Genomic DNA, 26722 nt, shown 5'->3' with positions numbered 1-26722 from the left:
AGGAAACACTTTTTTGTTTGTATAATTTCCCCTTACAGGTTTCCATTTCTAACAGGAACAGCCAGCAAACAAAGGACCCAAAGTGATATGTGAGATTTTGAGGGGAAAAAAAATGAAGAAGGTGGTTTTATTATTCCTAAATATCCAGGTAAACACTTGAAAATCAGTTTACCTTCTGGTCAGAAGTATGGAGCAGGTAGAAAAAAAGAAACTAGGGAACAAGTAGATTTGAGAAGTAAAAGGAAAAAAAGTACAAAGCAACTAAAGAATTATAAACAACAGAGGCAGATAACCAAGATGTGACACTGTTCTAGGAGCCACTAAGTTCACGTAGACAGTGCTGAAGGCCGAGGGGAGGTCCTGGTGGATAGGATCCAAATAAGACATTTCAAATCTCTTGTCATCTAAGATACACTACGAAGTTGAGATTATGGGGGAAAGAAAAATTAGTTTATGCTTTTAAAAAGTCTGCCTTTTGTTTACAATTAGGTTGAGGTAAATATTTCCCTTAAGTCAGTAAGAAAGTGAAATCAGCAAGAAGATAAATTTTAATAATTACTTTCAAACTGAGAAATAAGAGGAAAACAAAAAACTACAGTAATTCAGCTTAACAGTTTAATCCATTCCCCCCAGTTTTACAAGCAAAGATACACTTACTGTTTTTAGATTAACTGTAATTTGTGTAAAAAAAAATACTAAATTATGAGAAAATATCATACATTATCCTTTACCTACCTATACATGTGTTCTGTGTTCCAGATCCCCAACTTCTCAACCTTTCTTCCCATGTATTTCATATTCATACCTAAACTTTAACAGTTTTCCCAAATTGGAAAAAATTTCATTATTTAAGGCTCATTGTTTTAATTGTAAGCAAAGAGCTCAAATTCATTTTTATCTCTATAATCACAATATATTCCGATATAAAACAAAGGATTATGTTTTCCTATGGAACTTTAGTTTTTATAGCTTAAAATCTTCAGTATGTTCTCCATTAAAATTCAATGTAATTTAGAGAGACGAACTTACCGTCTTTGGGAGGTTTTTCTAATTTGCACCATGGCACCAGATAAGTAATTTCACTCTCTTGTTTATCAGTAAGACCCAAAATTGGAATGAGTAATTGTTCTCGCCATTCCTTATCATTGGCCAAGGCTTTCCGAACTTCAGTTTGCTGAGCAAAATTGTCTATGGGAATAACGGGAGTAAGAAAAATAAAATTGTTTGATTTAAAATCACCTGTACACCTTTAACATATGTAATATTGTACATCAACTATACATCAATAAAAAAATAAAATCACCTGTACTTTTTCTGGGTTTCATTCAATTTAGCAAATGTTTATTGAGGCCACATAAGGACAATGTGTTATATCACTAGAGATACCAACATATGTAGTTAGTTGCTCATGGTCTAAAAGGGGAGCGGCAACGTAAACAACCAATGATGTCATATAATAACGGGCTTTATAGGTGCTACCATTTAGCAGGTAGTTGTGAGACTTAGGTAAGTTATTGGATCATTCTGTGCCTGTCTCTTTTTCTGTGAAATAGGGATAATGATATAGTAGCTACCTCCAGGGCTGTTGTGAGGATTAAAAGAATTGGTATATGAAGGGAGCTTAGAACAATGTTTGGCACCAAGTGAGTACTCCGTATATATTATTTATTCTTATTATTTGAGGCATTTAAGTTATAGTGTTAGTTTAGAGAAAGACTGTTTCTTCGGTAGTGCTGGTGGTGGGTAGTCAGGTCAAGGTACAACTGAATTAAATTTAACATAAATGAAATTAAGATTTGCTTTTTCAGCCTCTTTGAACAAACAGCTTCCAAAGAAACAGTGCTAATTCTCTTACTTATTGACACCCATTCTTTTTACCCAGTACTGTTTCTCTTCTGTTACCCAAACAGGTATATACATTTAATAACGTATAGGCCTAGTACTATATTTATTATTAGGGCCTAAGGTTAATGGTAAAAGAGTTTTCTATGGTTTATGCTAGAGATAAGGAATAACATCTATCTTAGAGCTTAAGTAAGTTATATCATGATCTTACTAGTAATTTTCTTAACGGGACATAATTCTCCTTGTTGCACATTAAAGCATAAATTGTGTTTTAATGGGGTTTGTCCTATTACAACAGGGAAATCCTCTAAACTATGGCCATGTTAAATATAGAATGAGCACTTTTCACAATAAAGTATGTGATGAATATTAACTTTGGACACTATTAATGACTCTTAACTTGATGACCAGACACTAAATGAAATTACTAAAAGTTCTCTGGATATCATCAAGTCCTATGTGGACTTCAGAAAGATTGGACACTGGAGTAACAATCTGGGGATTCCTGTAACCTGTTCTTCGTTGTCTACTAAACCAGCAGTAAGTCAACTTCAATATGGGGAGAATTCTAATTCCTTTGCCTTCACTTCCCTAGAACAGTGTAATGATAGTGAATTCCCTGAAACCTTGGGGTACAAAAACAAAAGTGGTTCCCTAAATTTAACAAATTATTCAGTCTGAGTTGGGTGAGGCCTGGAAGTTAACTATTACCCCATGAACCTCAACTAAACTAAATTAGAAATATTGAATTGTTTCTACTAAAATCCTGATATCCAGTTGCAGATTCAACAGTAAGAAAAAATAACTCTCCCTTTTATTATCTTTACCCACTTGGGCTCTTGCATCAATGCTTTAAATTTTTCATAAATTATCTATACAATAAACCATTCTATGTTCTTTCTGAGCATTAAAGGCTAGTTCACAATTTCATGATTTGAAATATGAGATGTCACACTTTCCCAATGATGATACATAGGAATTTGGGCAAAAGTTGTTAGAGGTACCAGTGGGAGGAGTAATCACTGAATTCATTTTTTGTTGTTGTTGTATTTGTTGTTCCTCTCTTTAAAAGTTGAATTTAACCTGTGTGTATTTATAGTAACATAGACCCAAGAGGTAAGTGTACTGTAACATTCAAAAGAGTGAAAATCTATACTGAATACTTAAGCTGGAAAAATCATACCATACTTCCAAATATGAAACACTTTATCAATCCTGCCTCCAAATTCTATACTCCAGGATCCAACCAATTCAGAGTGAGCTGTCTGAAGATGTATGTTTTTCTTAATATTTTCCAGAAACTCATTCATCTTTGAAGGTTTAACGCAATAAGTACGAAACTCATAGAATGTTCCATCGTATTGTCTGGGGCCTGTAGCAAAAGATGAACACACCTGAAGAAACATAAGGCAAATTTAAGTATTTGGGGACCTTAAGGCTTATAATATGTTACAACCAAATCTGAATCTGCAAAGAAGGGACACTCATTAGACTCATACTCCATGTTTGTACCTCTGTTGTCATCTCTCCTTAGAATTTGCTGAGAGATGTCAATAAAGATAAGTACTCTTAAGTGTGCTGAATATACAAATACTGCTTCCTAGCAGGGGTCCCTTAGCCACCTTTTCATGAAAAGTTAATCATAAGAAGGCACTAGGGTCTTAATGAGAGTCCTTTATCCAAGAACTACAACTAGGATTCTAATTAATTACAAATGGTTTACCTTATTTATCCAATATTCTATCTTTAGTCAATACTGTATGTGTTACAGTTATATATTTAAATGAACTTTATAAAATATACAGGTGTTCTGGCAGGAATGATGGAAATACGTTTACTTGCAGAAAAAACTTCTTTAGGTTTTTTTAAAAAATGTAAGTTTCAATTCAGGTCAAAGTATTTTCCAAATTCAATGAAGTACATCACTGGTAAATAATAGAACTGGAATGTAACTAATGCTAAAGGGAATCCATAATCTATTAAATTGCACTATAACATGGTGGTAGACTGTATGAATTCTATAAAGGAAAAATCAACAGGTCAGAACTGTCTGAATCATTATTAGGTTTAATTATAGATGCAGTGTGAAGAAGGGCATTTAATCCATCCAATTATACTAAGTTGATGGAAATATCCCTTAAGAACCATTAGTTCTTTTTGTATTAGAGGTATGGTCACTATATACATTTTTGCTGTGTTTAATCTTCTGAGACTTAGTGAACTTAACTTTAGGTAGGAAATTACCTGCCAGAAATTATCCCCTCTGAATGTAGATGTGTGTGTATGTAAATACGTATATGCATACGTGTATAAACACACACTCATATGGCATTTGTGTTTACAATTTCATGTTATTGCAGTTTTGGATATCATGTGCCAATTCCTGAAGCTGATTAATCAGAATTATCTAATACAAATGTTGGTACAAACAAAGCTATGGACGAATTTGGGGCTTATGTTGACCAGCTTATATGTCAAATGAAACCAGTAGGCTCCTTTCTCTGACATATTTTTGGTTATAACACACAGTTGCCTATATATGTGATTTCATTGTGCATAATGTCATATTTATAATTATCTACTTGAGTTCATTCCCCTCATGTCCCCTATGAGTTATATTCCTATTGCCCAAGTGTCTAAGCTTACAATGAAAGCAGGTATTCCCACCAAAAACAACTGCAGCCAGCTACTCCTACTTTTGGTGGACATGTTTTTTTGTGTCATTTTAACCAAATTCTAATAAGACAATATTACACAAATAAACAACTGCCTGGTATACTAGTTTAATAAGTATTATAAATAAAATATATCAGAAAATGAGCCAGTGGGGTATTTGTAACAGTTGCTTTTTTAGTTGATTTTTCAGGAATTTGTATTGATACTTGGAAACAAGTATGTGGTCAAGGCACATAATTTTGTTATCTTTCACAAGAGAAAGAAACAAATAACAAAGGAAGCCCAGGGAACGGTGAAACAGCAGTTGAGATAAGTATGTGTGTGCTCGGGGGAGGTGATTTTTGTTGTAGGGCAGAAACTAGAACTGTGCTGGGAGAAGAATCATGAGTACTTCAAGCTCCCTTATATTCATGTCAGGGCTCATTTTCAGCAGCAATAACTTCCAAGTCACCTATAAGACAGCATTTGATCGACATTTAGTAAAGTCAAAGTTCAGAATAAAGTTGTAAGGAATAATTTTGGCCCTGCCCCAGTAGAGAGAATCAGTATAAAGGCTGTATTGCTAATCTTGAGTGATAGGGCCATTATGGCTCCTCTTTAGTCTTTACAGGAAGTCAGTCTCTACGTAAATCCCCTTCTTGTCCTATTGCTTGAGAAAGGAGTACAAACCTAAACATCAAAAAACAACAACAAAACGTCTCTAGCTTAGATTCACAAAATAGGACAATCCACGACAGTTAAGGCCGAATCACAAAAATCTATTTTGTACATTTCTCATTTAACTTTTTAAATTTATTTAATTATTATTTTTTATATGTCAATCCCAATCTCCCAATTCATCATTTCTCATTTAACTTTAATGAGGTTGTCATCATCATATTTTCTAGGAAGTTCTCGACCCTGCGTGACTTGCGCACTGACTGCGGGAGACAGTGGCAGCTGGGCAGATGCTGCACCACCTGTACCCTGGGCCCCTCTCTGAGGTTCTCTGCAAAATGCTCAGAAGTTTTACTTCATGTATAAGGGGGAGGCCCGTTCTCTTGCTGGTGTCAGGTTGACCTTTTTCTCCTTCACCCTTCAGTCTAGAGGGGCTTGTGGCTTGTCAAAAGTCAATAGAATAGGCTGGACGAGCGCGTGGCACAGGGACCAGCGTGGCGAGCCCAAAGGCGCGGGGCGGCAAGAACGCAGCAGCTGGCGCTTCAGGGGTGGCCTCAAGGCCGCCGGGCACCCAGGCTAGAAAAGCCCCCCGTCCACGGTTGTTCCCGAGCCGGCCGTAGGCGACACAGGCCGCCGGTCTTCCCCTAAGGGCACCCTTTCTCCTGCGCGCTCCAGGGTCCTCGCTTCCAGGTGCTGGGACTTGCTCTACAAGAAGGCAGCAGCACAAGGCTCCCAGGTCAGGGAGCGCGAGCCGGGTGGTGCCCCTCCCCTCCCCTCCCTTCTCCCAGGGATCATTTTGGACGCGTCCCCGGGGCGGGTACCTGAGGCGCCAGGGTCCGAGCGGCCAGAGCCTTAGTCAGGCTCTTTCCGAGGGCAAGCATGGCGCGGCTTCGACCGCTGAGAAGGACAGCGGCCGGGATTCTTCCTTAAACTCCTCCTCCTCTGGCTTCCCGACTAGCAGGGAGCGCCGCCTGCACAACTGCCGGACGCAGGCTCGGGGCGGGGATCCGCGGGTCAGCTCCGCCTCACGCCCGGGGTTGGGGCGCGGCCGGGGAGTTCAGTGCGTAAGGCGTACGCCCGGGGCCGGTCTCAGACGCCTTTGGTGTGACCTCTGACCCTTCCTGGCTCCTTTGTTTCCCCAAACGTTCTCACCCCCATCGTCAAAAGTGATATTAGAATTAGCTGAATGCTGAGGTCGTTCCTGTGCCACCTGTCTGGACACATCGCCTCATCTCCAAGAGCTCTTGCATACAATCAGTAAAAGTTCGTGTGTAGAATGAGAGTGTGTATGACCATTGGGAAGGCAGTATGGATGCGTGTGTGTGTCATGCTTTGCATTTTAAATCGCGGACGTGTTTGCAGCGGTCAGTTTTAGTCGGGTGATTCACGTGTAGCCAAAGACTAGTGATTCTTCCCTTTTGTTCATTAAGTGCATTTTCTCTCCCTATTGCCACCCCCAGTATGACCTTGTAAGGCTCCTAATAATGGTATAGATTGTATTTTTCAGGAGCTCAGAGGAATGGGGGCCCCGAACTAGATTCGAAAATTCGAATTTAAATATATATAGTTTGAATCAAACAGTTTTTAAGCCTTAAAAGCAAAACAGCAGACCTCTGATCTTGTCCTTCTTATTCCTGAAATTGGTCCCCAGAGTAGTTACTTTAAACATTTTCAGTTGTTGCTTGTAGAGCTTGTTTATTATTATGTAAATGTCATTATATGCATTTTCTGGTGTTTCTTGATATTTTCAGTTATAGATAGTGTCTGTTGCTTGGAAAATGAGGATTTAGGTCTGTTACATACCACTACCCCAAAATACACTTCCTTTCCTGCATCTGATAATGCTTACATTAAGAATAGTTAATTGTAATGTTATTAATTTGATTATATTGATGTTTACATAATTACTAATTACATTACCTTCCAAACATATAAATACACACATTAAATCCAATTACACAATCATTACATTCATGCATACATTGAAGTAATATTGCTTATACTGTTAAGACTAGGGAATTATTACAAGGCTATTGTCTGTGGTTGTATTGGTTGTGCCTTTGCAAAGACTTTTGAATCATCTGTTGAGAGGAAGGGAGGCTTTTTGAAGTTAGTAATTCCAGAGGGGGATGAGTCAGTTTTTCTAGTTGATGGGCATCCATTTCTAACCAAGCAAGACAAAAAAGCATCATCTGTACCTGGACTGGATCTTTATGTTTAAATTTATTTTCTGAGGCTTTTCCCCCCTTGAATTAACAATTGATTCCCTCATTCAACCCATACTAATTAAACTCCTTTATGCTTCAGGCACTTTTCCGAAAACTGGGGTGTAGAGGTGAACAAAAGTCAAAGTTTGTGCTCTCTTGGAGCTTCTAGGTTAGCGGAACAAAAACAAATGAAGGAAAAATATGTCAAGGCTTAATAAATACAATGAGTAAAAACAAGTAGGATATGGAGAATAGAAAGTGCTGGAGGGAGGTAGCAGAGACTGCTAGCTATTTCCCAATAGCCATTCTTCTCCCACCACACCCTTTTTGAAAATTAGCAATAGAACCCTTGCAGCTTGGTGCAGCCATGTGACTAACTCCTGGCCAGTGGGATGTGTTAATGCATTTATGACCTACTCTAAGTGGTCTTAAAGCAGTGCAGGAGCGGTTCTTGCCCTCTTTGTTTCTTTCTTATTTCTACTTGCTGGAATGTGGAGTAATGGCTTGAGTTCTTGGACTATGAGGTAGAAACCACATGCTGAAGATGGCAGAACAAGAGAGAAGCAGCCTAGGTTCTGACACCATGGAGCACCATACTAGGAGCCCTGAACTGCCTATCTCTGGACTTCTTTTTTACAAGAGAAAATTTTTCTAGCTTAAGCCACTGTTTTGTGGCTTAAACCTATTATCTTAATCAATAGGAGAGTGACTATTTCTTTTTCATTTGTTTCTATTATTTTCATTATACCCATCACTTATTAATCACCAAATTCTTTGCCTAAATAAATTTCCTCTCAATATGATTAAACCCATTAATCAGCTTATCAGTTTCATCTTCTGGCATTATCTTTCGGGGGTCCTTTGTTCTCTTGCTCCAGTGTGGGCTAATTGTTTTTTAAGACAGCATGGTAGTAATTCTGGGATCTCCTCTCACTGATATCCTGGGGGATCTCGTTTGCCTTGTGTTGGACCTCCTGTTGCCAGGATTTGGTAGCTTTTTTTTTTTGAGACTTGAATTTCAAAAAATGTTTTATTCTACCAAACCTCTTGATTCATATGTTGGTTGGGCATAAAATTCTACATTGGAAATAATTTTTCCTTATAATTTCAAAGGCAATTCTCCATTGTATTATAGCTTCTAGTAAGAAATTCATGGCATGCTGATTCCTGCTTCTTTGTATGTGACTTCTCTGTCTCTCTATAAAATCAAGGGAAGGAGTCTGCATAGAATCTTCTCGACAGACTATGTGAGTGATATAAAGAATATGAGTTTGGAGCATACAGGCCTGGATTTGAATTCCGGTTCTGGTACTTATTGACTGTGTAACCTTGGGTAAGTTACTCAGTTTCTCTGAGCCTCTGTTACCTTGTTTGTTATTGGTGATAATTAAACTACTACCTAGGGTTGTAAGAATAATTAAATGAGAGAATCTCATTATAGTACTTTCCCATAGAATTAATCACTCAGATTAATTTCTGCACTGAATCCCCAGAATATTAGAACCAGGGGCATCATTGGAATCTTTCACTTTTTTAAGGATAAATTTCTCAGAAATAAATGCATTAAATTGTATAATTTTGAAAATGAAAGGGACACTAGAAATACTTTGTTGAGAGAAGTAAATTTACACTTTTATTTTGCTAATGGTGAAAATAAGCTCCAAGAGGGCAAGTGACTTGTTGATGGTTACACAGTAATTTAGAACTCAAGTCAGGCATAAAGGCCTTGTCTTTGGTCACCTGGGGTGCTTGCAAACAACCTAGCTCTTCATGTACCAAAAACTCTGACCCCTACTAACTGCACCCCTCCCAATTCTCTACTCATTTTGAAACATAAAGTGAATCCTGACACTCTCCACCAAGTTTCAGCACATTGAGCATAAAATGCAGACTCCTTCCCAGGCCTATGTCCTATGACTCCTGCCTCCCTCTCCTCCTCATCTCCCATCACTCTCCCTCGTAGCTCATCACATTCCAGCCCCACTGCCTTCCTGTTGTTCCTTAAACATAAAAGCTCATTTCTTTTGTGGGACTTTGTACCTACACTTTCTATTGCCTTTGCTCATAGTGTTCTTTCTCTCCAAATCTTTTCCTGGCTTGTTTTTCCTAATCGTTTATGCCTTGGAAGAAGTTATCACCTTCTCAGGGAGCGTAGTCACTCTTCTCCTCATGCACTGCTTTATTTTTGGCTAAGTGATATAATTATTTGTTTACTGTCAAATTTCTCTATAGGATTGCAAACTCCTTGAAGGTAGGGACTTTTTCGTATTCACCCAGACTCTCAAATATGCAGAACAGTGTCTGGCATATAGTAGCTGCTCAGTGAATGTTTGTTGAGTGAAGACATGGGCGGTCGACTGGATTGACTTGAGTTCAGTATATGAGTATTTAGGCCCTCTTTGTGTTCCATTACCCCTAACCGTAAAATGAGTCTGCAGCTTACAAGCCTATGGCAGCGGGGAGAGGGGCATCAAATAACCAAAAGGTGAGGGGATAGATGCATGTTTGCAGTTGTTATTGATTGGTTCTGTGCTCTGAGGCAATAGGAGAGGCCAGGCCCTCTTGGGTGATCCTACCTTTGACGTCCCTTTGCAGAGACATGCCCTGCTCGGTGGCGGAGGAAGAGTGGACCACCACCCCAGTCCCCAAGACCATCACGGACCTCTTCCGAAACGGGAACTGGACGATGGAGAACCCCTCCCCTGCCTGCCAATGTAGCAGCGACAAAATCAAGAAGATGCTGCCCGTGTGTCCCCTGGGGGCTGGGGGGCTGCCTCCTCCACAAGTGAGTCACTTTCAGGGTGTGACCGTTCAGGTGGGGTGCAGGGTGGGCTTGGGGAGAAGGAATGGGTGACATGCCATGTCAGGAGGGTCTCTTTCAGTCTTGATTCTTGTCATAGGGAAAAGCATGTGAGTTTTGAGAGGAGGGGGCTTGGAGCACATTGTTCCTGTATCTGAGGGAGCTTAGCCTCCTTCTCTCTTTTGAAGTCAGCCTAGTTTCCTTACTGGTTCGAGGTACAACCAGAATACAACACTCTGGATCAATGAGCTGTGGAAGGCACACTGTGGACTCTCTGGTGTCACAGGACAGACTGTGACAAGCCCAGCTTCATCTCTGCCTCTGCCACAGATGAGCTGGTGACCTTGGACAGGTCACGCTGAGTCCCTAGGCCTGTTTCCTCACCACTGAATTAGGGAGGCTTGCCCATAAAACTTCTGTGGGCCTTACAACCCTGACATCCTCTGAAACTCTGAGTGTGGGAAACAGTTCTGAGCCATTTTTTCTGAGAATGATTTCAGGAAGAGGCTTGCTTTTGCTGTCTCTCTGCTGCCTTATCAGCATCCAGGTTGCAGGGTGAGGAGAAGGAATTTCAAATGGTGTTGAAAACTTAAAGCAGTCCTTCTTGGTTACCTTTCTTTAAAATAAGAGCTCATCTCTTCATCAGTATAACTCCAATGAACAAAAGAATTCACTAGGCATAGTCAGTGGTGCTGCTCCCTAAAATCCTTTTGTAACCATAAAAAATGATACTTCACAGTCTATTCTGATACTTCATAGTTGTTCAGAATAATTTGCTGGGGCTCTCCTTGACTTGCCGTAAGTGAATGGCCCTGCTGAGAGCAGAGTGGATCAGGCCTTGGTGGCTGGCTGATGGCAGAACCTGGGCCCTGTGGGCAGAGTCTGGTCACACTATGGTACATGTCTGAGGGACATGTGTCATTGTTGTCCTTGATTTGTTTTCTGTCCCAATTCTGCCCCATAAAGACACATGTGCTCGGTTTACTTTGAATTTAAAAAGCTTCTAGCTCAGTCATATCTCATTAAATAAGGTTGTTTTTAATTAGTTTAATCCAAAGTATAAGTCTCATATCTTAGTTACACTTTTCTCCCAAATCAGATTCATAAAGGGTCCTATGGATTTAAGGACAGTTTCTCAGGCTTTTTACATGGACCCACGAAGGACTTGGATGGAAGAAGTGGTATTAAAACCATTTATTTTCACTGCTTTTCAACTCATGTGTCCCCCTGAGTTTTGAAGGAATAGGTGGTACTCAGAAGAAAAGAAGGAAGAATCGTTGAAATCCATTCATACCTTCAGGAAAATGAGATCACTTACATGGCTGCCTCACAACATAGCTCTCTGAGCAGAGCAGTCTGGGGCATCTGCAGTGGCCCTCGTGCTGGGAGAGAGCCAAGGCCTGTGAATAAGTCCTTCATGTCTTTCTGGTCAGCGCCCCTCACTGCTCGTCCTGACTCCCCATTCGTTTACCTTGCGATCCAAGTTCAGGCCTGAGCCACCATAGCTGGGAGGAGCATCTGCGAGATGAATGAGTATTCTTTCTTTAACATCTCAGATGTCTAACTTTGTCTATAATCAAGCCCAAGCCCCTCCCCTTCCCCATTTAGCTTCTGTTAGCCCCCTGGGCAGGAATAATAGGAGTTAAGAGGTTACCAGAATCTAATAGAGGAGATTGAGCTATAACTTTCACCAAATCTAACTTTAGACTTCCTTTAAAGAGGGAATTCATCTAAATGAAGCATGTACAGACTCATGCTGTATCTGCTACAAAGCGATTCTGTATTCATATTCTCAGTGTTCTAATGTCAGGCTGTTCTTTTAGGTATGGTAGGTTTCTCGGGGTGCCAGTACTTCTCAATCATGTCCTCCAAGTCAGAGTTAAGGATGCCATCAAGCAAGTGAAGGAACACTTGAAGCTCGGCAAGTAACAGTATCCATCCCAAAACATGTCAGAAAAAGGGGCCCAGAGTCGTTGGTACATGGGAGTAGTTGGCAGGTAAACATGGTTACTTAACAGTTTATTGTTTAAGACTTTTAAATACAAAGCCATCACTGGCACTTAGTGATCTTACGCCAGTCAAGACTGAGCTCCAGTTCATACTTGAAAGTGTAGATCCTATACGTGGAGCATGGCAATTATTGTTTCTGCTTATCTCCTACAGAATAATTATACAGGTCAATGGAAATTTTATATGACCCTGTCTGAAGGGTGTATAAGACCATTCTTTTTTTTTTTTCATAAATTTATTTATTTTATTTTTGGCTGCGTTGGGTCTTCGTTGCTGCGCGTGGGCTTTCTGTAGTTGCGGTGCGTGGGCTTTCTCTACTTGCGGTGAGCAGGGCCTACTCTTTGTTGCAGTGCGCGGGCTTCTCATTGCAGTGGCTTCTCTAGTTGCGGAGCACGGGCTCTAGGCGCGCGGGCTTCAGTAGTTGTGGCACGTGGGCTCAGTAGTTGTGGCTCACAGGCTCTAGAGCGCAGGCTCAGTAGTTATAGCACACGGGCTTAGTTGCTCTGCGGCATGTGGGATCTTCCCGGACCAGGGCTCGAACCCGTGTCCCTTGCATTGGCAGGTGGATTCTTAACTACTGCACCACCAGGGAAGCCCTAAGACCGTTCTTATAACAAGAATCTGTTAGAATTTTTGTTTGTTAGATTAATATGCTATGCATTGTTGTTTTCCAATTTATTTACAGCCAGAAGAATTTAACTTATTTGAGTAATTTCACACTAATGTTTCTGCATTTATTAAGTTTTCAAACCAAAGCATTCCTTTGTGTGTGTGAGAATTTACAACCTGCTGCTCTTATAATGTCAAAAACAGTGAACCGAAGTGAACCCCATTAGGCCACTCTCAGACCTCTTTCTTTTTTTTTTAAATAATTAAATTAAATTCCATTTATTTATTTATTTATTTTATTTTGGGCCAGGCCTTCCCTGACCAGGGATTGAACCCAGACCCCCTGAAGTGGAAGCATAGAGTCCTAACCACTGGACTGCCAGGAAATTCCCTCTCAGACCTCTTTCAATAGTTTCATTTTGGTACCAGACTCTTTCATGAACTCAGAGAAATCAGTTCAGCATTTGAACTGTCAGGTTTTTGACCTGACAATGATGTTTTAACTCTGAATAAAATAATTTTATTTTATTTATTGAGCCGGTGTTTTTCCCTGGGCTATTCTTAAGATATTGCATGTGTGTGTCTGCCTTGATTGAGTCCTCAATTGCATCAATGAATGCTCAGATCCTCACTGACTTTCTCTTTGCAAGAACATGTTAGTGGACATAATTACGTCCATCTGTGTCATCTCTGCAATGTCCTCTGTCCCGGCCAGCTTTGTCGTGTTCCTGATCCAGTGGTGCGTCAGCAAATGGAAGCACCTGTAGTTCATCAGCGGAGTGAAGCCCATCATTCTACTGGCTCTCTAGTTCTGTCTGGGACATGGTAAGAACGCTGGTCTGCCGCTGCTTTATAAACCTCCATCAGGGCTCTGGATTGGATGGATGAAAGAGCCCCTGGCCATCACCAGGAAATGTTCTACCTAGTCCAAAGATGAATGAAAGAGGAAAAGGCAGACCCAATTGTACACTTTCATGTGACCAAACGTGGCCTTAAGCACACAGCTGATCTCACGCCAGAGGAAATCCGTCCACACAGACTGCAATTCATACCATCACCACCTCATTCCCTAAGTGACAACTTTTCAAAAAACTGAGGTGGAAGACTCTTAGTCAAAACTCAAAACCAATGCTTCTAACATGTCTGATAGATTTTAGCCTTCAGAGTCAGGGTGTTCTTTGCCTTACTAGGAACTCATCTGTTCTTCAGATTCCTGAGGACCAGGTAAGAGAGGTGACCGTGCTTCCTGTTTTTCAGTTTTCCCATAGATAGCTAATTCATAATTTATTGTTTTTGCAGTATATTAGAAACATAAAATAACATAGCTGTAAGTACAAGCTATCAGGAGAGCTTAGAAGTGCCAAATCTAGTTTAAGAAGGCTGAGGCACTCAACTAAAATAAAAACTAAAGTTGTTTGTAAGAAGATCCTAGTATGTCTGTGATGGTACTGAAGAAATTCTTATAAGGTTACTTGCAGGCTATTTACTTCAGGTGACAATATTTACAATAAAGACAGTACATTATTACTGTCTCATTACCTTAGGGCAACACAACAATAGCTCCAGAGATGAGGATAAAAATATAAAACACAATAAGAAGAATCAGATTGTATATGTAGGCTTTTATTAGGGCGAACATTTCCATAACCATAAATATCTCATTAAAACAAACAGATGACCAAGTACCTTTGTTAAACAGTGATTTAAAATGAAGTAAAAATTAGTAAATTTAACTGTAAATGAAGATACTGCAGCATATAAACCAATGAGTCATCAATAACTTTTAATACCAGGACCTAATAACATTATTTTCCAGGTAAGTAATTATTAATGTGAAAACCATAATTAATACAGATGACACAGGTAACATTGTACTCTTCCATTGTAAAGAAATATGTTTAATATTTTTATGAATCCTATCTGGTAGTATAAAATAAACTTTAATGGACAAAAACTTTTAAAATCTTAGAAAAACAGACATGATGAAAAGGTCAATAATGTATACAAATAATGTAAAGATATTATCACAGGTATGGAAATGAAAGAATCATTTGAATGTAAGAAAATGCTATAAAAGGAGAGGGTTGTCAAAATAGAGAAAAAGAGATATTTTGAAACAAACGAAAAGTCAAGATCCTATAGTAATAGCAACTATTTTTAATGTATGACAGATGCTGAAATGCCTAGGCAAAAAGGAACAGACTGTTTCCTGAAGTGGTGGTGATAGTGGACAGAGGTAGCTTTTAAATATGCAAGGGACATAGCAAATTAACTTACCACCTCCATCAAATAAAAGTGAGAATCTCTTGGGAGAATTTAAGCACCATTAGTAGACACATCTTATGGCAATTAATGAAATGCTTCATGTATCAGTGGAAAACTATTTCAATGGTGAAAATGACATAGGAATCAGAAGCATATTCTGCTGAGACCCAAGGAAGTTAACACTTTCCCGAACTGGAAAAAAATTCATAAGAAGGTATATAAAGTTATTGACTAAATCAAATTTGTTCTAAGAATAACTTGTGCCTAGTGAAATAGCTTACCAGCTGCCACAACTCTGGGATCCTCATGAGACTGATGTCTCCCAGCTGCTCGGCTATCCGCACTCTCGTTCCACCAAAGAACATGAACTGCAGAAATAAATAAACCAGAAATAGATTCTAAAGACTGTGGCATTACTCAGATAAGAAAGACAGAAACATTAATCAGAAACTGTAACTCCTATTCTTTAAATCAAAATAGTGATTATCAACAGGGTAACACTAAGTATATTAGTGATAAGATTTCAGAGGGGTGAGCGATTTGGGAGAGAAATTTATAAATTAATTAGTCAAACTGGTTTTGTAGATGAAGAAACAGAAAGCTGGAGAAGGGAAGTAAAATAACACAGCTAAAGACATGATCAAGACTAGACTCAGGGTTTCCCTGGTGGCGCAGTGGTTAAGAATCCGCCTGCCAATGCAGGGGACATGGGTTTGAGCCCTGGTCCGGGAAGATCCCACATGCCATGGAGAAGCTAAGTCTGTGAGCCACAACTACTGAGCCTGCGCTCTAGAGCTCGCGAGCCACTACTACTGAAGCCTGTGTGCCTAGAGCCCATGCTCTGCAACAAGAGAAGCCACCACAATGAGAAGCCCATGCACTGCAACCAAGGTTAGCCCCTGTTCACCACAACTAGAGAAAGCCCGTGCGCAGCAACAAAGACCCAACACAGCCAAAAAAAAATAAAGACTAGACCCAAATTGCATGACTTCCTAATACATGTTCCTTTATTTTAAAAAAGCAAGATCATAAAAAAAGTTGTGTTTATTATTGAACATTTGGGTGATACAAAGAAAAAAACTAAAAGTAGCAATAATGTTAACCACCTAAGGAAAACCTCTATTAAGTGTATTTCCTTTAAAAAATGTGAGGAAAATCACATTAGGATCTTGCTGTATATTATGCTTAGTCTTAGTAATAGATTTTTAAAAATCAACAGTGTGTTCTTTCTATGGCAATAACATTAATTTTTTAAATTAATTTTTATTGGAGTATAGTTGCTTTACAATGTTGTGTTCGTTTCTGCTGTACAGCAAAGTGAATCAGCTATACGTATACATATATCCCCTCTTTTTTGGATTTCCTTCTCATTTAGGTCACCACAGATCATTGAGTAGAGTTCCCTGTGCAATAACATTAATTTTTTTTAAAATTTTTTATTTATTATTTATTTATTATTTTATTTTTGGCTGTGTTGGGTCTTCGTTTCTGTGCGAGGGCTTTCTCCAGTTGCAGCGAGCGGGGGCCACTCTTCATCGAGGTGCGCGGGCCTCTCACTACCGCGGCCTCTCTTGTTGCGGAGCGCAGGCTCAGTAGTTGTGGCTCATGGGCCCAGTTGCTCCGCGGCATGTGGGATCGTCCCAGACCAGGGCTCGAACCCGTGTCCCCTGCATTGGCAGGCAGACACCCAACCACTGCGCCACCAGGGAAGCCCCAATAACATTAATTTTTCATGGCTATATGAATTCCTTCTTATAGATATAACAACATTTTATCCCAACCCCTTATTATTGACCAATTAAATTATTTCCAGTGTTTCAGTAGTCTGTGAAATACTGGGGTAATGTTCTTGTGCATAGTGTTTTATAAACTTTTTATAATTACAGTATAATACATGTTATCTCTATAGGAAAATGCAGATAAAGTAGGAGGCATTTCAATACCATCCAGACATAACCACTTTAATACTTGGTATATCTCTTTCCATGGTTATGCATACATGTTTGCATTTTAATATATATTTATGTATTTATATACACATAAACACATAAAAATATATGCTTATGGTTATAAATACATTATATATGATACATATCTATATATCTATTTATGTATCACATGTGTATTACATAAAGATGGTTATACCACATTGTTTCCAAAGTTTCCTTACTATAAATAATGCTGACATAAATTTCATTAGAGCAGCAGTACATGTATATCTATAATAAGAGCAGTGTTGATGACAACTTCTAACATTTATTGGGTGCTTATTACGTGCTGAGCCTGGTTTTACATTTTGTGTGTATTAACTCATTTAGTTTTCATAATAACCTTCAGTGGTAGGTTATTATTGTCATCATTTTATGGATGAGGAAACTAAGGCACAGTAAGGTTAAGTAACTCACCCAAGGTGACAGAGTTTTAAGTGGTGGAGCTGGGATTCAAACCCAGGCAGTCTGGATCTGATTATTTTCTTAACATAAACTCCTAAAATTTAAATTGAGAGAACCAAAGAGTATCTTACATATATACACTTAAAAATGTACAGTGTATATATTATACACTATCCTCCAGAAGTGAAGTACTGATTTATACTCAGCATATTATCATATTCCTAGTACATTGAGAATGAATTTAAGATTAAAAAGTGTGTGCACACACATTTCAGTAGTTTTTTTAAATAAAAATTCTACACGTCCATTATAGTAAATTAGAGATTTAAAAAACCTTTAACGTCATCATTCAAATGTGATTATATATTTTATATCCTTTCAAATTTCCTTCTTGTATAACTAAAAACATATTTCCTAGAATGTTGGCAAAAACAGTTGAAAAAATTAAGCTTTTTGTTTTATTGCCAAATTATTAAGGGGGGCAAGATTAAGCCAATACAGCCCTACACTGTACAACAGTACTTGTTTGTCCCCAACCCCTCTAATACTATATCTATATAATATGTTTTTATTAGGTAAAAAATGGCATCCAATTATTGTTTTAATCTGCAATTTCTTTAATATATATTAGTCATCTGTGTCGTCTTTGCATAAGCTTTTATTTTTCTTTTTGCTTTTGGATTTCATTTATGTTGTTGTGGGTATGCACAGAAATTTGAGCCTCTGTACAATAAAATCATCAGTTCTTTTTTCTCCTTCATAGTTTCTTCATTTGCTTTTGGCTTAGAAATGTTGTTCTCACATATTATTAAATAAATTTATCTATATTTTGTTTCAGTAATTCTATGAATTCAGTTTTTTAATTGATATTTATAATCTATCTTGATTTTATTTTAGTGTATGGTGTGAGAAAGGCATCTAATAATTGTCATAATTTTTCTCCTCTTCATGTATTTTCCAACTTGAACAAACATCTATTTTTGCACAGTCCAACTTTTTTTTTTACAATATATTATAAAAAGTTGAATTTCTGGGCAACGATCAGCTCAACTCTGGATATGTTAGGTTTGAGATGTCCATTAGACATGAAGTGGAGAATACGAGGAGGCAACTGGATATTATGAGTTTTCAAATATTAAAAGTCTTAGTTATCCTCTCAGATAAACTTTATAAGCATTTTTCGAGTTTGCCACAAAAAAAAAAAAAACAAAAAAAAAACAAAAAAACCCTCTGAAATTCTGACTGGAGTATCTTTCAACTTGATAAGTTAAATATCCCAAATAGGTGTTTTATTAAATAAATCAATATGGTATACATACTATGTGTATATAAGTAGTGAGAAATGGGTAATTTTTTTCTTTGGGCTTGTCCATGTTTTTAATATTTACAATAACTATATATTACTTTTCACCCCAAAACAACCCAAGTAATATTATTAAAAATAATCACAAATGGTACAACAGTACAAACTTTCACATATAAAATAAATAAGTTGCTGAGAAGCTTAAAAGTTCCCATTACAAGGGAAAAAAAAATTTTAACTATGTGAGGTAATGGATGTTAACTAAACTTATTGTGGTGATAATTTCACACAATATATATATATATATCAGATCATGGGCTTCCCTGTTGGCGCAGTGGTTGAGAATCTGCCTGCCAATGCAGGGGACACGGGTTCGAGCCCTGGTCTGGGAAGATCCCACATGCCGCGGAGCAGCTAGGCCCGTGAGCCACAACTACTGAGCCTGCGCGTCTGGAGCCTGTGCTCCGCAATGGGAGAAGCCACGATAGTGAGAGGCCCGCGCACCGCGATGAAGAGTGGCCCCCACTTGCCACAACTAGAGAAAGTCCTCGCACAGAAACGAAGACTCGACACAGCCAAAAATAAAAATTAATTAAAAAAAAAATCCACTTTAAAAAAATATATATATATCAGATCATTATGTTGTACACCTTAAACTTACACAATGTTATATGTCAATTATATTGCAATAAAAGTGGAAAAAAATGAATAAAACTACATTCAGAGATTATGTAGATTATGAAAAAAAGATTATGAAAGGAATAGGTGATTTCTTCAGGTTCTTTCCAGTTTTAAAAATTTTATTATTTTGATGTATCAGAGAAAAAAGCAGTTCAGTATTTGAAAAAGGCTTCATAAGGTATTAATATTCTAAAGAAATAAGATTTAAAAGAGGTTTACTCAACCCTTAAAATCACAAAACACTAAAAATTTGGCAATAAAAAGTAAAATACACTCAATAATGAGAACAGAGACAAACTGACCCAAGGAACAGTAGATCACCAATATACTTTGCAATTTCATAGAAGAGATGGACAACTGTACCTCTGTTGAGTATTCCATATTCTGCATGGAACACTCCAACTAATTTTGTGTAGCCTTGATTGACATGAGCATGAACTGCCCTTTTAAATGGGTCACCCCACAGAGCTGGCCCACCAGGTTTCATCTGAAAAGTAGCCAGTTCATAGACTCCTGGAATAGGGAGAAAAATAAGTATTTTACTGAACACATTCAAGCAATTTGTAATCCTGTCTAGTTTGGTTCCAGTGGAAAGCTAATCTATATATAGATTTGGAGGATCATACACATATACATGTTTATGTAGATATATTTATTAATAATTTGCACTGTGCTTTTATGTTTAGAAAGTCCTTGTCCCACTTTAAGGATGAGTTGTTAAGCTTATCATAGAGAACAAAGAAAAAGGGACTGGAAGATATAGGTAAGTTATTATCTAAAATATTTTTAACCTATAAAATTTATCAATAAAATAGTGAGAAAATAATGGAATAGGAGTTTTTAGCTGCCTGCATTTACACTTTTAAAATAGAAATGAATAAAGTATTTTCCAATCTCTTACAGTTCTATTCTTCTTTCCAACTTCCACTACTTTTTTGCTTTATATAATTTCCCCCTATAGGTTTCCATTTCTACCAGGAACAGCAAGCAACCAATGGACCTGAAGTGACTGTCTCAGAGTTTTTGAGGGAAAACAAACGCTAAAGGAGGTAGTTTTATTATTCCAGGTATATAATATCCAGGTAAATACTTGAAAAGTATTTTACCTTCTGGGTGGAAGTATAGGGTGGGTGGACAGAAAGAAACTAGGGGGCCAGTAGATTTGAGAAGTAAAGGAAAAACATGCAGAAGTTACTGAAGAATCATGAATAACATAGAGGAAGAGAACCAAGATTTGGCATTGTCTTTGAAACCCACTAGTTCATTTAGATGGTGCCTAAAACTGAGGGGATGTAGGTGGATAAGGATCTAAATAAGACTTTTCAAATCTCTTGTAATCCAAAATGCACTACAGAGTTGGGAATAATGGGGGAAATAAAATAAAATTTAAATTAGTTTATGCTTTTTCTAATCTGACCTTTGTTTAAAACTGGATTGAGGTAATAATTTCTTTAAGTCAGCAAGAAGTGAAATCAGGAAGAAGACAAATCTTTAGGAATTATTTTCAAACTGAGAAATAAGAAAGAGGAAGACATAAAAGTTAGACTACGGTAATACAGCTTGGCAGTTTCAGTTAATTCATTCCCCCGAAACAGTCAAATTTTATAAGCAAATTTGTACTTAATGATTTGAGATTAGTAGTAATTTATGGAAAAATGCTTTTATATCTAAAAGTTTGTAATATTTAAAAATTATGACAAAATATCATACACTATCCCTCATCTACCCACATGTGTTCCCTGCTCCCAAGGCCCAACTTCTCAACCTTTAGTGACCATGTCAACTTTTTCTATAATATAGCTCAACTTTTAAGTATCAGTATGATACCAATTTGGAAAAATACTGCATTATTTAATGCTCAATTTTTAAGAATAAGCTAAGAGCTCCAACTTATTTTTATCTCAACAATCAACCTATGTTCCTATATTATGCAAAAGATTAACTTCATTTTTTTCCAGTAGAACTTTAGTTTTTATAGCTTAAAATCTTTAATATTTTCTCCATCAAAATTCAGTGACTAAGACGGAAGGACTTACCGTCTTTGGGAGGTTTTTCTAATTTGCACCATGGCACCAGGTAAGTAATTTCACTCTCTTGTTTATCAGTAAGAGCCAAATTTGGAATGAGAAATTGTTCTCGCCATTCCTTATCTTTGGCCAAGGCCTTCTGAACTTCAGTTCGATGAGCAAAATTGTCTATGGGATGAAAAGGAGTAAGAAAAATAAAAATGTTTGATTTAAAACCACCTGTACTTTTTCTGGGTTTCACTCAGTTTAGTGAATGTTCATCGAGGCCACATAAGGACTGTGTTATATCACTGGCGATACCAACGTAAGTAGATGGGACACCTGTCCCCAAGTTGTTCATGGTCTAAAAGGGGAGTAGGAATGTAAACAACTGATAATGCCATATAGTAATGGGCTTTGTATGCTCTACCACTTAGTAGGTAGTTGTGAGGCTTAGGTAAGTTACTGAATCTTTCTGTGTCTGTTTAACTCTAGGGGTGAAGTGAGGAGTAAATGAATTAGCACGTGAAAGGAGCTCAGAACAGCGTTTCGCACCTAGTGAGTACTCAGTAGCTGTTAACTGTTCTTATTAATTTTATTGAGGCATTTAAATTATGGCACCAGTTTAGAAAAAGACTATTTTCCTTTGTCAGTGGTGATGGTGATGAGTGGTCAGGTCAAGGTATAACTGAATTAAATTGAACATAAATGAAATTAAGATTTGCTTTTTCAGCCTCTTCTTTGAACAAACAGCTTCCAAAGAAATAGTGCTCATTCTCTTACATATTGTCATCCATTCTTTTTACCCAGTACTACTTCTCTTCTGTTTGTTACCCATATGTTACTAACATATGGGCCTAGTACTAATATTTACTAATAGGGCCTTATAAGACTAATGGTAAAAGAGTTTTCTATGGTTTACGTTGCAGATAAGGAATAACAGCTTTCCTAGAGCTTTAGTAAGTTATATCAGGACCTTACTAGTAATTTCTTAATGGGACGTGATTCAGCTGGTGGTGCATTAAAGCATAAATTGTGTTTTTTTAAATGAATTTATTCATTTTTGGTTGCGTTGGGTCTTCGTTGCTGCGCGAGGGCTTTCTCTAGTTGTGGCGAGAGGGGGCTACTCTTCGTTGTGGTGCTCGGGCCTCTCATTGTGGTGGCTTCTCTTGTTGCGGTGCACGGGTTCTAGGTGTGTGGGCTTCAGTAGTTGTGGTTCGTGGGCTCTAGAGCACTGGCTCAATAGTTGTGGTGCATGGGCTTAGGTGCTCCGCGGCATGTGGCATCTTCCCAGACCAGGGCTCGAACCCGTGTCCCCTGCATTGCCAGGCAGATTCTTAACCACCGCGCCACCAGGGAAGTCCCATAAATTGTGTTTTAATGGGGTTTGTTTTATTACAACAGGGAGAACCTCTAAACTATCGCCACGTTAAATACAGAATGAGTACTTTTCATATTAAAGTACTTTATGACTATTAACTTTGGACACTGATGACCAAACACTAAATGAAATTATTAAAAGTTCTTTAGATATCATCAAGTCCTGATGTGACTTCACAAAGATTTAATATTGGAGTAATAAACATTCTGGGGATTCCTGTAACCGTTCTTCTTGTAAACCAGGGGTTGGTCAACTTCAATATTGAAAGAACTTACTCACTTCCTTTCCTTTACCTCCCTAGACTAGTATAATGACAGTGAATTCCTTGAAACTCTGGGGGCAGAAAAAAACCCAAAGTGGTTCTGAAACATAACAAAATTATTAAATCTTAAGGATGGGTGAGGGCTTCAAAGTTAACTATCATCCCCTATTAACTTCTATTTCCCTGAAGTCCCTAGATGTTTGAATGATTTCTGCTAAAACATTGATATCCAGCTATAGCTTCAATATAAAGAAAAAATAATTCTACTTTCTTTTATGATCCTAACCCACTCTGGTTCTTGCATTAACTGCTTTAAATTTTTCATAAAAAATCTTTACAATAAGCCATTCTAAACTTTTTTTTTTTAGAATTAAAGTCTAGTTCAGAATTTTATGACTTGAAATTGGAGATGCCACATTTTCCCAATATTGCTTCCCATATGATAATATAAAGGTTCCAGGAATGGGCTGTTAAGAGGTATACTGTTGGGGAGAATAATCACTGAATTAATTTTTTTGGTATTGCTTTTTTAGTTTTACTTAACCTGTATATATTTATAGTAACATAGATCCAAGAACTAAGTCTCATGTAATATCTAACTGAATGAAAATCTGTACTGAATACTTAATTTGATGACTCATACCATACTTCCAAATATGAAACACTTTATTCATTCTGCCTCCAAATTCTACAGTCCAGAATCCAACCAATTCAGAGTGAGCTGTCCGAAGATGAATGTTTTTCTTAACATTTTCCAGGAACTCATTCATCTTTGAGGGCTTAACATAATAGGTATGAAATTCATAGAATGTTCCATCGTATTGTCTGGGGCCTGTAGCAAAAGATGAACACACCTGAAGAAAGATAAGGCAAATTGAAATATTTGGGGAAGGTAGGGTTTATAATATTATGTTACAAACAAATCTGAGTCTGGAAACAAGGGACACTCATTAAACTCATAATCTGTTTCGACTTCTGTTGTCCTCTCTCCATTGAATTTGTTTAGAGATATGTCAATAAAGATGCCTGCTTTTAAACATTCTAAATATATAGCTACTGTTTCCTAGCAGGGGCTCCACCTTTAGTCACTTTTCCATGAGAAGTTGCTCATAAGAAGGCACTGGGGCACTCTCTTTACCAAAGGACTACAATTAGGATCCTAATAAATTTTACAAATAGTTTATTATCCCTTATTTAGCCAATATTCCATCTTTATTGAATAGCATATGTATTAGAGTTAAGCATTTAAAACAATTTTTTAACATATACAGGTATTTTGGCTGGCACAATAACAATGTGTTTACTGGCAGAAAACTCATTTTTTTTTTTAGGTTCTTAAAACAATGGAAATTGCTGGTCAGATAGAAGTATTTTCTAAGTCCAGTGAAGTGGACCACTAGTCAAAAATAGGACAGGAGTGTAACTAATATAATAGGAAACTATGACTTAGCCAATTGCATTGTAATATGGTGATAGCCTGTGTAAATGCTAGAAAAAGGAAACATCAGTAAGTCAGAATTGTCTGAATAATTACTAGGGTTTAATTACATATGCAACCTGCAGAAGGGCATTTAATCCACCCAATTATAGAAGGTTGATGGAAATATCCCTTAAGAACCATTCATTACTTTTGTAATAGTCATATGCTCACAATGTAAATTTCTAATTGGGTTCTCTGAGTGAACTTAACTTTCAGTAGGAGATGCTTTGTGTATGTATATGTGTTTGTGTATATATATATGTATATACAAATATATGTATATACACACATGTGTATACATATACATTCATATAGCATTCTAGTTTACATATCCATCGTACATAAGTTTGGTTAGCATGTGCACATTTCCTGAAGCTGATTATACCAGAATTATCTATTAAAGTAGTTTTGGTACTTATAAGGCTATTGATGAATTTTGGGCTTATACTGGCTACCTGATATGTCAAAGGAAAGCAGTAGGCTTCTTCCTCTGACATATATTTTGTTTACAAAACAGAGTAATGCATATATTTTACTTAATTGTGTATAAGGCTTAATTATAATAATCTCTCTTGAGGTCATTCCATCTCTATGATGAGTTATATTCTTATTGCCCAACTGACTTAAGCTTGCCATCAAAAACAATTGCAGCTGCCCCTGTATTTGGCAGATAATTCTTTTTGTTCCATCTTACCAAACTTTCCTAACAGAATGTTAAGCACATAAAAACTGCCTAGTATTTATAGTTTAAAAATATTATAAATAAAATATATCACGTATCAGAAAATGGGCCAATAGGGTACTTGTAACAATTGTTTTTAAAGTCGCTTTTCAGGGAATTTGTATTTGGAGATCAAAATATGTGATCAGAGGCACACATTTTATTATCTTTGGCAGAAGAATGTGTCCTCCCTGTGTCCTCAAGTCCATTCTCTACGTCTGCGTCTTAATTCCTGTCCTTCCCCTAGGTTCGTCAGAACCATTTTTTTTTCTTTTTTTTTGGTTGACATTTAATAACGTCAAAGTTCAGAGTAAAATTCTAAGGAATAATTCTTGGTCCTGCCCCAGTACAGAATAAAGACTGTATTGCTAATCTTGGGTGAAGGGGCCATTAATGGTTCCTCTTTAGTCTTCACCAGAAAGTCAGTCTCTAGAGTAGATTAATCCCCTTCTTACTGCTCTTTGAGAAAGAAGTAAAAGCCTAAACACCAAAAGGAAAAACCTCTAAGGTAGATTCACAGAATAGGCCAATTCCTGACAGTTAAGGCTGAATCACAGTAATCTATTTTGTACATTTTTTATCCAGATTAAATGAAGTTGTCATCATCATATTTGCTACGAGGTTCCTGACACTGCCTGACTAGGGCACCAACCTCAGGAGACAGTGGCATCTGGGCAGGATGCTTCACCACCTGCACCCTGGGCCCCCTCTTAAAGGTTCTCTGCCTGCAAAATGCTGGGAGGTTGTGTATTTCGTTGAATCGGGGAAGGCCTGTCCTATTGCCCCTTCAGTCTGGAGGGGCTTGTCAAAACACAAATGAGTAAGAGAGGCCGGACCGGTGTCTAGCACAGGCCCCAATGCGGAGACAGCAACCTCGCAAAGACGCAAAAACGCAGCAGCTGGCGCTTCAGGGGTGTCCTCAGGGCTTCCGGGTACCTAGGCTAGAAACGGCCCTTGTCCACAACTGTTTGCGAGCCGGCCGGACGAGACCCTGGCAGTGGGTCTTCCTCTAATAGCACCCTTCCTACTGCCGCGCATCCCGGGGTCGGCCGCCTCGGGATTCCCAGACTTGTACTAGAACCTCTGCAGCAGCAGCACCACGTTGGCAGGTCTGGGCCCGTAGGCGCAAGCGCGGCCCGCGCTCTCCCCGCAGACGCCCCTCCCCGCCCCTCCCCCAGCGAACGTTTTGGGCACGTCCTGGGCGGCCGGTACCTGAGGCGCCTGCGTCCGAGCGGCCAGAGCCTTAGTCAGGCTCCTTCGGAGGGCAAGCATGGTACGGCTTCGAGCGCTGAGAAGGGCAGCGGCCGGTATTCTTCCTTAAATTCCTCCTCCTGTGGCTTCCCGACTAGCAGGGAGCGGCGCCTGCACAACTGCCGGATGCAGACTCGGGGCGGGTCGGCTCCTCCTCCTGCGTTGGGGCCGGTGG

At 38.3% G+C, this 26722-nt stretch overlaps 3 protein-coding genes across 8 annotated transcripts in view; 1 reads left to right on the top strand and 2 right to left on the bottom strand.

Moving 5' to 3' along the window:
* Positions 1–6171, bottom strand: part of LOC103005819 (protein NipSnap homolog 3A) — an 11903-nt gene extending 5732 nt beyond the window's left edge. For 2 of the 5 annotated variants that reach the window (XR_009008615.1, XM_007178275.3), the window contains exons 1-3: positions 6000–6171; positions 3029–3239; positions 1030–1188 (exon numbers count right to left, since the gene is read on the bottom strand). Coding sequence is in view for 4 of the 5 variants with exons in the window: in XM_007178275.3 (XP_007178337.1) it covers positions 1030–1188; positions 3029–3239; positions 6000–6059 (430 nt within the window). In the remaining variant the exon portion in view is untranslated. The remainder of the gene's footprint in view (positions 1–1029; positions 1189–3028; positions 3240–5999) is intronic. The other 3 variants (XM_007178274.3, XM_007178273.3, XM_007178277.3) reach the window with 3 other exon arrangements.
* LOC103008831 (phospholipid-transporting ATPase ABCA1-like) lies at positions 6167–14425 on the top strand. Of its 2 annotated transcripts, none has more exons than XR_009008616.1 (3): positions 6167–6441; positions 9981–10170; positions 13520–14425. XR_009008616.1 is itself a non-coding variant. In XM_007178280.2 (3 exons), exons 1-3 carry the CDS (start codon positions 9812–9814, stop codon positions 13631–13633), a joined length of 363 nt encoding a protein of 120 aa, XP_007178342.2. In that variant the 5' UTR covers positions 9565–9811; the 3' UTR covers positions 13634–14425. The 2 variants fall into 2 exon arrangements, 1 of the variants encoding a protein (XP_007178342.2); XM_007178280.2 differs by lacking the exon at positions 6167–6441 and adding an exon at positions 9565–9870.
* On the bottom strand, positions 14412–26722 carry NIPSNAP3A (nipsnap homolog 3A). Its single transcript, XM_007178278.2, has 6 exons — positions 26509–26722; positions 23739–23949; positions 21483–21641; positions 19810–19959; positions 15351–15437; positions 14412–15261 (listed from the first exon to the last, which is right to left on the bottom strand). Exons 1-6 carry the CDS (start codon positions 26566–26568, stop codon positions 15185–15187), a joined length of 744 nt encoding a protein of 247 aa, XP_007178340.1. The 5' UTR covers positions 26569–26722; the 3' UTR covers positions 14412–15184.

This window comes from Balaenoptera acutorostrata, chromosome 6 (genome assembly GCF_949987535.1).
Source record: "Balaenoptera acutorostrata chromosome 6, mBalAcu1.1, whole genome shotgun sequence".
Classification (NCBI taxonomy): Eukaryota; Metazoa; Chordata; class Mammalia; order Artiodactyla; family Balaenopteridae; genus Balaenoptera; species Balaenoptera acutorostrata.
The sequence above is the reverse complement of the archived record's forward strand: the minus strand, read 5'-3'. Positions and strand labels throughout refer to the sequence as shown.